Consider the following 14,378-nt stretch of genomic DNA (forward strand, 5'->3'; position numbering starts at 1 on the left):
CTGAATTTATCAAATGCAAACACAATGGCAAGCATTTCCTTCTCGGTGGTCGCGTATTTTTCTTGAGCTGAGTCTAAGGTGCGGCTCGCATAGTAGATCACATGGAGCTTTTTATCTTTCTTCTGCCCCAATACAGCTCCTACAGCATAATCAGATGCATCGGTCATCACTTCAAATGGTAAAGACCAATCAGGGGCTTGTACAATCGGTGCACTGATCAAAGCCTCCTTGATTCTCTTGAACGCTTCCTCACATTCTTCATCAAAGTTGAAATCCACTTCTTTGCACAATAACCAGGTCAAGGGCCTGGCTATCTTGGAGAAATCCTTGATGAACCGTCTATAGAACCCAGCGTGGCCAAGGAAGCTTCTTATTCCTTTCACAGAATTCGGGGCTTGTAAGTTCACCATCACCTCGATGTTGGCCTTATCCACCTCGATGCCTTTCTCTGATACCTTGTGTCCCAAGACAATGCCTTCTTGGACCATGAAATGACACTTCTCCCAGTTCAAGACAAGCCTATGCTCCTCACATCGCTTGAGAACCTGAGAAAGATTAGCAAGACATTCGGAGAAAGAGGAGCCGTATACGGAGAAGTCATCCATAAACACCTCAACTTTCTCTTCAATTAGATCAGAGAAAATGTGCATCATACATCTTTGAAAAGTGGCCGGTGCATTACACAAACCGAATGGCATTCTTCTATAAGCATAAGTGCCATAAGGGCAGGTGAATGTGGTTTTCTCTTGGTCTCTTGGATCTATTGGTATTTGGAAGAATCCAGAGTATCCATCGAGAAAACAGAAATAAGGATGATTAGCTAACCGTTCAAGCATTTGATCAATGAATGGTAAAGGGAAATGATCTTTTCTTGATGCAGAATTCAATTTCCTATAGTCAATGCACATGCGATGGCCGGTTATAGTTCTTTGGGCTATGAGTTCATCCTTATCGTTTTTCACCACCGTGATCCCACCTTTCTTGGGCACAACGTGTACAGGAGATACCCACCGAGAGTCAGAGATTGGATATGTTATCCCTGCCTCAAGGAGCTTTAGTATCTCCTTCTTAACCACCTCTTTGAGGTTCGGGTTAAGTCGACGTTGGTGCTCAATAGAAGACATGGCTTGGTCCTCTAGGTGGATCCTATGGGTGCATATATCAGGAGAGATCCCTCTAATATCAGCCAAGGAATACCCTATGGCTCTCCTGAATTTCCTTATTTCACTAAGTAATGCACGTTCCTCATGCTCAAGCAAGTTATCGTTTATGATCACAGGGAAAGTAGAGTTTAGACCTAAGAACGCATACCTGAGCCCTGTTGGTAGAGGCTTGAGCTCAACAGGGGGTGCGTCTGCCTCGTTCCATTCGGCATCAAAGCTGCATTGGCCCGGAACAGCTTCCTCGGCCTTTTCCTTGTTCTCGCGCGGTATACCATCGGCCTCGGCACAAACTGTCACGGCCATGATGTCCCGAGGTGTCCCCTCTGTTCCTGTGGATCCCTCGTTGTCTGAAATGTCGAGGCCACTCTTCCTGAGCTCCAAAAACCTCGCCTCAGCTCCAAGTTCCTTCGGTTGGTCCAAAAGAAGCTTGTACACCTCGCTTTCCTCGCTCAAGTACCCGTGCTCGCTTTGTTCCCGTGTTAAGACCACTTGTAACAGATCCTCTGCGTTCAACTCTTCAAGGAGCTCATCAGCTAGCTCCTCCATTACCTCCACATAGAAAACCTGACCTCCAATGGTCGGTTTCTTCATCATCTCCTTCACATTGAACTTCATAGTCTCGGAACCGATGTGTAGTTCAATCATTCCTCCTCTCACATCTATTATGGCTCCTGCGGTCGCCAAGAACGGTCGGCCCAAGATGATAGGGTCTAATGGTTCCTCGTCCATCTCAAGAACTATGAAGTCCGTGGGGATTTCTATCTCACCGATCCTCAAAGGTAGATCCTCAAGCAACCCCACCGGTAATCTAACCGATCTATCAGCTAATACAAGAGAGATCCTGGCCGGCTTGTAGCTTTTGTATCCCAATCTCTTGGCCACCGTGTAAGGCATTAAGCTCACAGAAGCTCCAAGGTCACATAAACAGGTTGAGAACTTCAGGTGACCTAAAGCACACGGCAAAGTAAAGCTGCCCGGATCGGATAGCTTCCTTGGTATAGATCTCCTTTGTATTATTGCGCTGCACTCATGACTCAGTATCACCATACCCTGGAGCTCCTTTGTCTTGTTGAGGATCGCGTCCTTTAGAAACTTCCCAAGCTGGGGTATAGCTAAGAAAGCATCTATAATGGGTAAGGTGAGTTGCGTGTTCTCCAAGTGTTTCTCAAAGACCGCCTTGGCTTTGTCTAAGATTTTCTTTTTGAAACGCCCTGGGAACGGTATCTTGGGTTGATAAGGTGGTGGTGGAACATAGGGCTTCTCAAGCTCGGTTGTCTTTTCCACCTCTTTTCCTTTGTCCTTGATCGGTTCCTTCTCTAAGACCTCTTCTTTATGCGCATCATCCGAGGCTGCCTCCCCCTCTAGTTGCTCATTGGCCTCAATGAGCTTTGTCTTAGGCGTTGGAGTTTGTAATTCCTTACCACTCCTCAATGTGATGGCGTTCACATACTCTTTAGGGTTCGGCTCCGGTTTACCTGGTAAAGCCGGGCCTCTTGATGATGTAGATGCCTGATTTTGCTTAAGCTCCCTGATATCTTGCTGCATTGTCGCGTGCTGGCTCTCAACCCTTGGCTGGCCCTGTAACAGTTGCTGTAATATCCCACAGACATCGTTCCCCATCTGATTCTGACCCGTTCCCTGAATCTGTTGTTGATTACCCATCGGCTGCGGATTGAACCCTGGTGGAAACTTGTGTTGCTGCGGTTGGTTGTTGAAGTTGTTACCCTGAGCTGCTTGATTCTGCTGAGTGTAACCGTGCTGCTGCCCACTGAACTGTTGCTTGGGCTGGAAGTTATTCGGAAAAGGGGTTTTTGGAGCATAGCTTTGGTGTTGTTGAGCAGGGTACACTTGGTCTTGAGGGTTAGCTACATTCGGGTTTCGTAAGAGAGGTTGGGGTGATTGCCGTGGTTGTTAAACCGCTGATACCTCTGCTGATTCCCTATGTAGTTCAGCTCCTCCTGAGTTAGACCATCTTCATTAACATTGTCAAAACTTGGCCCTTGCTCATCAAACTCTCCTACAAAGTGTATTGGCTTTTGAGTCGCCATCAAAACCTTGTCAAGCTTGCTCTGAAGCTCTCTTATATCCTTTTTCATACGCTGTTCATTACTAGATCCCTCTGTACGGTTTGCTCTATCAAAGTCCTCTCCATACGTGTCATTGGACATGGCTAGGTTCTCGACTAGTTCCATTGCCGCATTGATCTCTTTCCCAAGAAAATTTCCATTTGAAGCTGTGTCGAGTTGGTTTCTGATCTTGGGGAGTGCACCTCGGTATAAAGTACTCAAGAGGGATGCCTCTGAGAAGCCGTGGTGTGGGCATTGGTTAGTATAGCTCCTAAACCGTTCCCAAGCCTCACTAAAGCTCTCGTTGTTGTGCTGCGTGAAACTTGAGATCTGATTCCTGAGCTTAGCCGTGCGTGATGTGGAAAAGAACTTTGATAAGAACGCCAGTTTACACTGCTCCCAGGTTTGTATAGAGCCCCTCGGTATATTCTTTTCCCACTGGTGTGCTTTATCACCGAGGCTGAAAGGGAACAAGCGTAGCTTGAAGCTATCTTCGGAGAGCCATTTATCTTGGTTAAGTCGCAAACCCGATCAAATTGATCTAGATGCTCGAGAGGGTCTTCTCCAGCCAGACCGTGGAACTTGGAGTTTTGCACCATATTGAGCAGGGAAGCTTTAACTTCAAAGTTGTTGTTTTGAACTGGTGGAGCTTGAATCCCAGCTCGGTATTGGTGCGCATTAGCTCGGTCATTCTCTCCAACACAGATTGGAGGGTGTTGTCTCTGAACTTGTGGCGGTGGCGGATGAACATGATGGGCTTGTTGCTCATTTCTATTCGCTTGGTGTTGGTTTTGCTGAGCAAGCCGTTCGTTTCTTTGAGCCTGTTGCTGATTAACATAGGCTTGTTGTTCATTTCTTCCTGCCTGCGCCTGATTAGCCTGAGCCTGGTGCTCGGCTGCCTGAGCCTGTTGCTCCATTTGTTGTTGTTCTGCCATTCCAAGTCTGTCAAAGTGCCGTTCTCTCTCGCGAGCTCGCCTTTCTAATCGGTCGATGTTATCGTCGTATGGGAAAAGTGATCCTGTGCTCCGAGACCTGGTATTCATGCACCTGAAAACAAAACAAGAACTTGGAAAGGAGTTAGTAAAACAAAAGAAAGAAAAGCTTGAACTTAAGAACAAACAAGAGACTAATGCTCCTACAAGTTGGCAACGGCGCCAATTGATAACTAAGAGTTTTCAGGCTCTTAGAAGGGTTATCAATCCCCTTGTCAAAGTAGTATAAGGGGTGTCAAACCAAGCTTGTAAACGAGACACTAGCCTATGTCATTTGTTCACTTAAGTCAAGACAAGAAGATAAAAGTTTGGTGACGATGATCAACAGGAAAATGAGCAATCAAATTAAATAAAAGCAGAGATTTAAACTAATCAAGATGCAAACAACAAACAGGTGATTCAGATGATGATAATATGAGATAAGGGAAGAGACTCTAGACAAGATAATCGACTCGGGTGCTTCCAAGCTAAACTAATGGGTTAATGAATTATTTTGTTAAGCGATTTCATTTAACTTTGAACTCAAGGCATGTTAATCTTCTCATGAAAGTATTAAACATCTAAACTGATCCTCCTTCATACCAAAATGTCTTTTGAGAAGCACGAATCAATCAGCAATAAGATTCAGTTCAAATATGTCATTTAAGAGAACAAACTATCACTCTCGCGATGAAAGACTCTTCAACCTTTAACCGAGTGGTTCAGACATTTCTACAAACACTTTTGATGCGAGATATGCCTCAGATCTGAACCTCAAGTGATATGCTTGGATCCAGCCTAGAGATCTCGTCGGTTAAAGAATGAAACATGCAGGACTAGACACCTAAACCCACTAATCTATCTTGAAAGCACCCTAATCTACTTATCTAAAGCCGCTTAAACGACTACTCACTGATCATAACGAGCTCACTAAGTCCTTTGCAAGACGTGTAGCTTGTCATGATAAGGAGTTTAATACTGAATGATAAAAGAAATAAAGAAAGAACAAGATTTTTGATGCAAAAACGAGATATCAGATTAGATTAATCAACTTTCATGAAAGAGGCAAGTTCTTAGAGCTAAAACAGATAAGAGATAAGATGATTAGGTTTTTGGTCCTAAAATGTATTTATAGTAAAGGGAAAGTGTCGCGGGTCAGCCCGGAACAAACCGGGTACTGAACCGCTTCCTTGGGTTGATGGGTGAGTGCCACGGTGTGTCGGAAAGTGAAGCCGAGGTCTTCATGCCGAGGTGTGCACGTGAGTCAGGATCCAGATGAAGATCTCGTGAAGAACACGTCAAGAACATGCATGAACCCTATTCTTTGATCCATCCTCACGTGTGTGTTCTTCAGCCATTCTGTTCTTGATTCTGGGTTCGTGACAAGGACCTCGGGATAGAATTTCGAGGGGTCATGATGTCGAGGTGCTTGGGAGAACACAGTCCGGCATGCACGTTGAGGTCATTACACCGAAGTGTACTTTCAACACTTAGTCGTTTCCAGCTTCAGTTCTTACGTATGCATGCCTCAATCTAATCATGCCAAGGATTTGGCACGAGGTCTATTCCAGAATACTTCCAAGATATGAGCCTCGACTTGAGTGATGCCAAGGTAAAGATACCGAGGCTTGTGAAAACACTTAGCGCGTATCGCAACTCATTTAGGCTTGTATCGACCATGTCACCTTCCGGAAGCAGTAACTTTCAGCACACGACTCCAATTGCTCTGGAACCAGTTCCACAGTCAAGATGACTCACTAAGCTCGAACTTTGGTGAAGGGACCGTTGGAGCTTGGGAAGTGGAAGGCTTCCTGGATTTCACATCTTTGCACCGCATCGGATTCACCGGAAAATAAGCTTTTGAACCAATGTGAACCCCGGAGACCTTATCTTTTGAACCACTGCTCCGAACTGAGGGATTCCAACTGTTCTGAGAAGGTACTTCATAGATCTCAAACTTTGATGAAGACAGGGCAGGCTAGTTTGGTCCGGAAAGGCTCCGTCCGCCGTGATCTTTGGAATCCGCCGTTCGGTTCTCGGATGCGCGTAATGCTGGTGCATCTTCCGGAAGCTGTATCTTTCTCCTAACTGGTCCGAATTGGATGATTCTAACTGCTCTGAAATCTTTGCTTGATTCTCTCCAACTTTGATGAAGACTCCGCCAACTGATTCGGACCGGAAGGTTCCCCGGATTGCTGATCTCTGAATTGCGCGGGCAAGGACAACTTTTGGTCGTAAAAACCTTCCCGCGGTAAGGAAAATGGCCGAGGGCTGTGTACCGCGGTAAGCTTTTTGGTCGTAAAAATCCTTGCCTCGGTCAAAACTTGTCCCGTGGTATTTTTACACTCGATACTCGATTCTGGCCGATCGGTAAGGTTTTTGGTCGGTAATGAGCGTTCGGTAAACTTTTTGACCGAGGTTTCTGTCCAGCCGGTACGTGTTTTGGCCGAGAAATTCCTCTAAGTGGTTTTCACCATTTTTGACCCTTTTCTTCACCGTTTTCTTTTCTGTTCCTCTTCTTAGGCTCCAATTGGTCTCCAAAGCTCCTGATAAAGATTTCAAAACATGCAAAAACTCTTTGGGACCTAATGCAAGCCCTAAGTCCTATTTTGACGCCTAAAGACTAAATTTACATGAGAAAACACATGATGAGGACTCTATAATGCAATCTAAATGATGTAAAATATAGACATATCAGTTAACGACGAGGCGATTCAAGAGAGAAAGAGTCAATCCGAGCCGTTCCGTTAACTTGGGTACCCTGACTGTTGGTCTTCCGAGAGAAAATTCCTGATCTTTCGGCGCGTGCCAACGACGCAGTCCGGTATAGCCAGTTCACCGCGGATCCCACGCGCTGTTGGACGGCTACCCGAGGTTTACGCGGAATTCACGCGCTTTGTTTTTTCTATAAATAGGTGAGCTCCTTCACTCTTCCTCATTATTTCCAGACTCACTCGTTTTCACTAAAGGTAGCTCTCCCTTCTCTCTTCTTTCTCTCTCTAGTTTATTTATTTTCCGGCTAGGGTTTCCGAGGTCTCCGCCGTCCTAGATCTTTTTCTGGCAAAGGTTCGCCGAGTCCTTCTGTAATTCTTGTATAACTTGTAAATCATGTCGAGCCGCTCCGACGATTCGTTGGACTCGCTTTTTCATTACGAGCCGAGCCGCGTAGATGCCAAAGCGAGAAGTACAACAGGATCCTCCGAGGCGTCTGTTTCGCCGAACCCTTCCAAACGTTCATCTGACGAGGCGTCGAATGACGCGAATCAATCAAACGAGGGTTCTGCAGATGACGAGCCGTTGGCTTCGACGAGCCGTCCCCAGGACCCGGTTTCTGATGAAGGTGTTAATCGCGCCATAGTAAAAGTCGAGGAGGAAGCATTTCCCTTTGACCTACTCGAGGTGAAGTACGAGTTGGAACGTCTCATGGCGTCCCGAGGCGCTTCCACATCTGGGCGAGGACCACGAGTTAAAAGACAAAAGCCTGATCCGCCTGGCTCTACGCTTTCTTCCCTTGAGTCGCTCGAGGCGTTGAGGCATCGCTTCGGGATATCCGAGGCGGTGGAGTTTGTCGTTCCCGAGAAGAGCGACCGAGCCGACAAGCCTCCGGAGAATCACTTCACTCTGTACGAGGCGTTCTTCGAGCTTTGCTTTCTCTGGTTCCCGATCCCCGGAGTGATCCTCGAATACCTTTGGAAACACGGGATCTCGATTGGGCAGATTATGCCGAGGGGATTACGGCATATGATCGGCATTTTAGTACGAAGCTTGGAATGCTGTCTTGACATTGAGCTGAATCACCTGCTGAACTTGCTGGAAATCAGAAAAGCTCCGAAAGGAAATAGGTTCTATATTTCCAACAAGCCGAAGCGACGGATTATTGGCGGTTTTCCCAACAAGGATCAGTTTTGGACTGAACGCTTCTTCTACGTCTTGGTGAACGAGGCGTCGGTCGGCGAAGATTACGTTCACCGAACCAAGACTGCTTGGGGACCACTTGGTAGCCGACCCGAAGCTTTGCCTCGGCTCGGAGATTCAGTTGATATTATCTTCCTTTTCTGAAACTTTTGCTTTTTTGCTTTGTTTTGCAGTTCGGTGCTATCTTCCCCCGATTCCCGACGACCTCTTTACTGTTCGAGACTCTCTTTCGGCGTGGAAGGTTAATTGGAGAAAAAACTTCACCCTCGAAAGAGTAGAAAAAGCGCGAGCCATCCTTGCCGGAGTCCCCGTCAGTTCTTCGTCCTCAAGTTCTTCGAGAGATACCCGGGGGAAGATGGTGGTGATCGCCCTTAGAGAAAGGAAGAGGCGCGAGGAAGAGGAAGCCGCTAGACGACTCTGCCGAGTTGGCTCGCGCGCAAACCGAGGCGGTTCCGGCGCAAGCCGAGGCGGTCCCAGCGCAAACCGAGGCCGTCCTTCAACCCGACCCTCCGAGCCGAGAAGGGGATGTGATGATCCGAGCCGCAGAAGGCGACACTGCCGAGGCGGCTGAGAAAGATGTAGTGCCCGAGGTGGAACCGGGCAAAATTATCCCCGAGGTGTCCGGGGACGGCTCGGCGGCGCGGAGTAAGACTCCTTCGCAATCCGCCATCCTGGCCCTCCCGAAGTCGACAAGGCCACCGTATTCGGTCGTCCAGAAGCATGACTCTAGCCGAAAACGTTCGGCTACTGACAAGGGGAAAGGCGTCACCGTCTAGAAGGACGAGCCGTCCAAGAAGAGACGGAAACCGATGCCCGGGGACCCCGCCGCGCGTAAATTGGTTGTTGACGACCCCGACGCTTCTGCCGTCATGTTCTCGCGTGTAAATAACGCAAACACGCGTCTTCCTCCTCCGGAGAAGCTGACGAGGCCGAGGTCATACGTGGCGCAGCGTGGTACCAAGGTACGTTTCTATTCGCTTTCCTTTATTTTCGTAAACTTTTGCTAAGTGTTTAACGCGAGTTTGTTCTTTGCAGTTTGTCGCGGCTATTAACGACCTGATGGCCGAGTATGAGGCGGACCTGTCTAAGGTCGAACGTCGCTTGGACAAGGCCCGAAATGAGACCGCGGCATCAAAGGTGAAGCTGGAAGAGGCGCAAAACGAAGCCGCGGCAGCGAAGGGGAAACTCACCGAGGCGATGACCCGAGTGTCGAGGTTGGAAGAGGAGAAGATAGTTCTCCGAGCAGACGTCAACAAAGTTTCCGCCTCGGTGATTCGCCTGGAGGAAGCAAGGAGAGCCAAAAGCGCCGAGGTGGCGTTGCTTAAAAGGCGTATCGAGGCCAAGGACGTGCTGTTCGAAGCCAAGGTCAAACGCGCGAAGAAGGAGGCGAGGCGTGAGCTGACGGCGAAGTTTCAGGAACGCCTTGCCAAGGTGGACGAGGGTTTGGTCAAGTTCGAGAAGGCCAAAAATGATGAGAACGATCTGGGACAGATCAAGGGCAATCTTGCGATGATTGCCGACCTGAAGAAGCCGGACGCCCCGACGCTTGATGACGAGGAGGCAAAGCTGAAAAGCTGGGAGAGTGAGTATGCCGACGACGAGGCGTACGAGCGTATTGCTTCCGAGATTCGGGGCGAACTGTATTACTCTCCCGTATCGCCGGACTCGGTCGACACCACCCTCGGCAACGAGCCGTTCGAAGAAACAGCGGCCAATTTAGGCGTTGTGGACCCGAATGGCTCGAACGCGGGTACGCCGATTCCCTCGAACCTTCTCGCCAATCGTGAAACGCAGTCCGCAGCGTGAGTTTTGGCTCACAAATTTTTCTTGCTTGCTTCTGTACTTATGATTTTATCCGCTCTCTTTTGAACTTTTATGTGTTATGTGCCTAGACGGCTTTATCCACCCGACTCTTTATTTTCGCTTAATGAATATATTTTCCTTAGCCGTTTTCGGACTTACTTGTCCATTAATCCGTAAAAATGTTTACGAAAAATTGTCAAGGACGAAGGCTGTTATGTTGAGAGCGATTTTGATTTCTTCCTTAACTGTATTTTCGAAGTTGATTGCTCGAGTGAGTATCTTCGGGCTATGTGCGATGTTGTCCTTGGTAAAGTCGTTTGAAGGAGGGAAGTCTTCGGTGTTGATCATCATGATTTGATTTTCATCTTTCTTTTCCGAATATTGGACTATAAAGTCGTATCGCCCGTTACCTTCACTGAGAGGACCGACGGTTGGATCTCCTTCTAGATATCTTTTGTAGAGTGGATCCTTTTTCTTTCTTCTCCTTGTGCGAATCTCGTCATCAGATTCGTAGTTGGCTTCTTCACATGCTGAGCAGGAACAGATATCGAAATATTGATGTCCATCTTCATCTTTGAAAGGATATAGTACCGATCCGTTTTGTCCAAAAGAGATTGGTTTAGGATTTTTTTCTTTTGCTGGACTATAGAATTCGCTTTCGTCAATTTGGATAGCAAATTGAGTAAACAGTTGTTTGCGGAATGAGGATGATCTCGGTTTTTCGAACTTGATTTCGGTTGTACCATCATTTCGTGAATGAAAGCTGACTTCAGAGGATTGAATTGGTGTTTGAACCGCTTGATGCAGCTTCTCGTAGCTGGTGATCCATGATTCTGGTAGTCGGCGGAGCAGCTCTTCGCGAGATATTTGACGAGGAATCTGGATGGAGTTTGGTGCTTGAGATGCTGAAGTGACTTCTAGGTAAAGTGCTTCATCAGAAGAGGGTAGTACAAGATCTAAGGCATGATCTTGGATTCGGTAGACTATCTGATGATGAAGGGTCGCCACGACACTTTTCTCTTGCATAGGAGCTCCGGTGAGCTGAAGTTGGACCTTGAGTGTTTTCAGAAGATTTGGATCTTGTAGCGAGACATTAAAGTTTGGAAACAGTGTCACGAATACTGTTCCGGCGTTTAATGTTGTGTGGACTGTTCCGATGCAAGCTTGTTGGTAGGATTTCAGTCTTGAATCGACCAAGGCGATTCTTGCTACAACAGGTAGACCTTTTCGAGCATGTAAGGTCAAACCGATCCGGACTACACCAAAGTGTAGGTGAGTATATCCTTGTTGTTGCCATAACCTAGGAAGGTTCTCCGGTATGTTGAGCGAGATGAATTGTTCTTCTTCGGTTGCTGGGACTTGACAGGATGAGAATTTGCTGGACTGTACATATTCCATGACTTTTCGATTGGAAGATGGCTTGATGAGTTCTCGAACACCTTTAACCGAGAAAGCACTAGGCTTTTTGGCAAAGTATTCATATGGATTAACAAGAGGGAGTGTGGTTTCGGGTAGCTGATCTCCAGGGACAGACGAGGGTCAGTTCCAAGTAAAGGGAGCTTAACGGGCACTTCCGGCCTCTGAGTGCTCAACCACTGTTAGGAATTCTCAACCCTCGACTGTCTTTTGACTGTCGTATTGACAGACCACAAGACTTGACCGTCGTATTGACAGACCACTAGACTCAACTAGAGAAGAGGAGCAGATCGCAACTCATGAATGAAAGAAAGAAGCCAAGGCTTATGAAGATGTCGAGAAGTCTGGAAAACTAGAGAGTATTTAAAAACTCATTCTAGAGAGAGAATTCTAGAGAGAGGTTTTATTAGAAATTCTGAGGTGATTTCTTACAAGGGGGTGCACACATATTTATAGGTGGGAGATAGTGCGCGCTGACATAAGTGCTTACATCATTCCCTTGCGATTACATTGTCACTTACATCACTTACTATTTATGCGATTACATCATCGCTTACATCACACTCACATCATTATTTATTTTACATGGTTTTAAGCACACTCATAATTAAACATAATTAAGTACCTTTAAGATAAGTACTTTAGTGGTCGATCTCGAACTCGATGATATGTTTGTCGCAGCATCCGTAGTATTCTCCTGGGCACTCATATCCTGGTGTAGGCTCTTCGTAGTCAGTCTGTGACTCTTCATTGATTTCAATGTTGAACATTTTTCCAAGTTCATCGATATTCATCGCGTCCTCCGGTAGCTGAGCGTCCTGGAAATATTCTGGTGGACAGTCATGGGACAGAGGTTCCTTCTCATTGTTGATTTCCTTAGTAACTGGTATATCTTCTATGTTTTGTTTAGACATGGAAAACATAACGTCTTCGTCTAGACTCATCTGGTAATCGATCGGATAGTACGACCAATTTGGAATGAAAGGAATTGGGAAGGTCTGTCTGCCATTGTTGAGACGGAATGCATGTGTTTGAAAGTCTTCGTAGGCTCTAACGTCGCTGAGGTTGAAATCTGGACGAACTCCTCTCTGATAGTCATTGTGATGGATAAGAGTGGGTAATGCATGAATTTTGCTGGATTTGGAGTTGATCTGAACAGGACGATGGAAGAAGTAGATTGTGTGAGGATTGAAGAACGGATTGAGACCTCCTTGTCTCTTTAGTTTCTTGAATGCTAGGCTTGTTGCTTTGGCCGATTTTCTTAGTTTTCTGCTCCAAACAATCAGTGGTGCGAACCATGCTAAGAATGTGGAGAAGCAATCTCTTCGGTTTTGTACAGCGTTGACGTACTGGTAAAGCCATTGGATATCAAAGGTGATTCCGATGGTGTAGACTGAGCAGAGGTACCAGAGGAAACACAGAACTTCTTCCGGCATTGCTGTATTCTCGATCCTGTAGAGATGTGTGAACGGGTGATCAGGGTGAATACCCATTGGTGCAATGAAATGGCAGTTGATTCCGTATTTGGACAGGATGATGGACTGGTATTTGAAAATTCTGTGTTGAAGATGCTCATGCAGAGTCCTCTTGTCGACAAGCTGGTGAGCGTCGAGAGACATGTTTGCGTCGAAGTCATAGTATTGATTTTCCGAACTTGAGGAAGTTGAGGCGTTTGCCATCATATGAACTTCTTTAGGAGGGTTTCTACTGAGCATGTCAGCAAGAGTGTTCTTCGCACCCTTTAAATAGAAGGATTCGAAGTCCTACTTCGAAAACCATTCGCTCCAGCGCAATAATTGTTGATGTGGGACCATCTTCTGCTAGAATTGTAACATCTTTGGAAAAGAAGACATATCCATTTCGATGCGAAATTTATGTCCTATCAGATGAAACTCGAATTTCTCGATAGCCTTTTTGACCGCTAGGATTTCTTTGAATGTAGAGTGATAATGCATCTCAGAATTTTTAAAGCGTCCGCTCTTGTATCCACAGATTTGACGTTTACCATTTATTTCTTCGAATAAAATGGCTCCCCAATATTTGTCACTTGCGTCAGTCTGCAGTATTCGTAGGCCTGTAGAGGGAATCTTTAAAGGTGGTAGCTTCTGTATCTCCTTTTTTAGGCTTTTGACTGCTTCGGTTTGTTTGGGTAGCCCACGTGGGTGGATTCTTTGTCAACATCTTCTGGAGTGGTCTAGTCATTTGCGAAAGTTGCGGAATAAAGTCGCTGATGTAATTAATTACCCCAAGGAATTGTTGGATTTGTCTCCGCGTGAGATTTTCGTCGGGAAAATCGAGGAGTGCTGTAGCTAAATGGGCTTGCGGTGTGAATTTTCCTTCTGTGATTTGCATTCCAAGGAAGTCGATGTTGGGCTGGGCAATCATCATCTTTCGGGCCGAGAGCATTATTCCATATTCTTCAACTATGCCTTGAAATTGTCGGAGAGACCGAATATGATCTTCCTCGCTTGTTGAGAATAACAGAATGTCGTCGATGTATATTAAAGCCGTGTGGAGAAGAGGCTTTTATATACGAAGCATTGCTTGCTGAAATAGCGATGGCGCTGTCTTTAATCCGAAAGGTAGAACATTCCATTGGAGATGTCTGTTGGGTAGGCAGAAAGCTGTTTTGTATCTTTCATCAGGATGAACACCAAGTTGCCAGAAACCAGACTTTAAATCAAACTTGGAAAATATGGTGGCTCCTTGTAGGTGCTGAAGGAGTGCCTTCTGGTTTGGTAGAGGAAACTTGACGTCTTGTAGATATCGGTTCAGTGGTTTGTAAGCAATTACCAGTCTGAGTTTTCCTCTTGCTTGTTCTGCCCGGTTGTTCACATAGAATGCTTTACATGCCCAAGGTGAATTTGTTGATGAGACAACTCCTTGTTTCACTAGTTGGTCACATTCTTCATTTGCTTGTGTCAATAATGTCGGCGGCATGCCTGCGTGACTTGCTTTTGTCGGAGTGGTATGGACATTCTCCTTGAAAGGCAGAGAGACGAAGAATTCTGAATTCAGCCATAACGGTTTGTCACATTTTGAAG

At 46.3% G+C, this 14,378-nt stretch overlaps 1 protein-coding gene and 1 non-coding gene across 2 annotated transcripts; both read left to right on the forward strand.

The window, feature by feature from the left end:
• Positions 1-3,467: 3,467 nt before the first annotated feature.
• LOC112085521 lies at positions 3,468-3,574 on the forward strand. Its single transcript, XR_002898825.1, has one exon. It is a non-coding gene; the product is annotated as a small nucleolar RNA R71 (small nucleolar RNA).
• A 3,734-nt stretch (positions 3,575-7,308) lies between these two features.
• LOC112085397 (uncharacterized protein At3g60930, chloroplastic-like) lies at positions 7,309-8,891 on the forward strand. Its single transcript, XM_024154610.1, has 3 exons — positions 7,309-8,197; positions 8,289-8,444; positions 8,491-8,891. Exons 1-3 carry the CDS (start codon positions 7,309-7,311, stop codon positions 8,889-8,891), a joined length of 1,446 nt encoding a protein of 481 aa, XP_024010378.1.
• The last annotated feature ends 5,487 nt before the right edge of the window (positions 8,892-14,378 follow it).

Source organism: Eutrema salsugineum, unplaced genomic scaffold (assembly GCF_000478725.1).
Source record: "Eutrema salsugineum unplaced genomic scaffold, Eutsalg1_0 scaffold_3, whole genome shotgun sequence".
In the NCBI taxonomy this organism is placed as follows: domain Eukaryota; kingdom Viridiplantae; phylum Streptophyta; class Magnoliopsida; order Brassicales; family Brassicaceae; genus Eutrema; species Eutrema salsugineum.

Excerpts from the sequence above, each read along its gene's own strand:
- LOC112085397 (XM_024154610.1), top strand. The coding sequence starts at position 7,309 with ATGTCGAGCCGCTCCGACGATTCGTTGGACTCGCTTTTTCATTACGAG. Across the intron at positions 8,198-8,288 it reads GACTGCTTGGGGACCACTTG|TTCGGTGCTATCTTCCCCCG; the intron begins GTAGCCGACCCG and ends TTTGTTTTGCAG. Across the intron at positions 8,445-8,490 it reads CGTCAGTTCTTCGTCCTCAA|AGAAAGGAAGAGGCGCGAGG; the intron begins GTTCTTCGAGAG and ends GATCGCCCTTAG.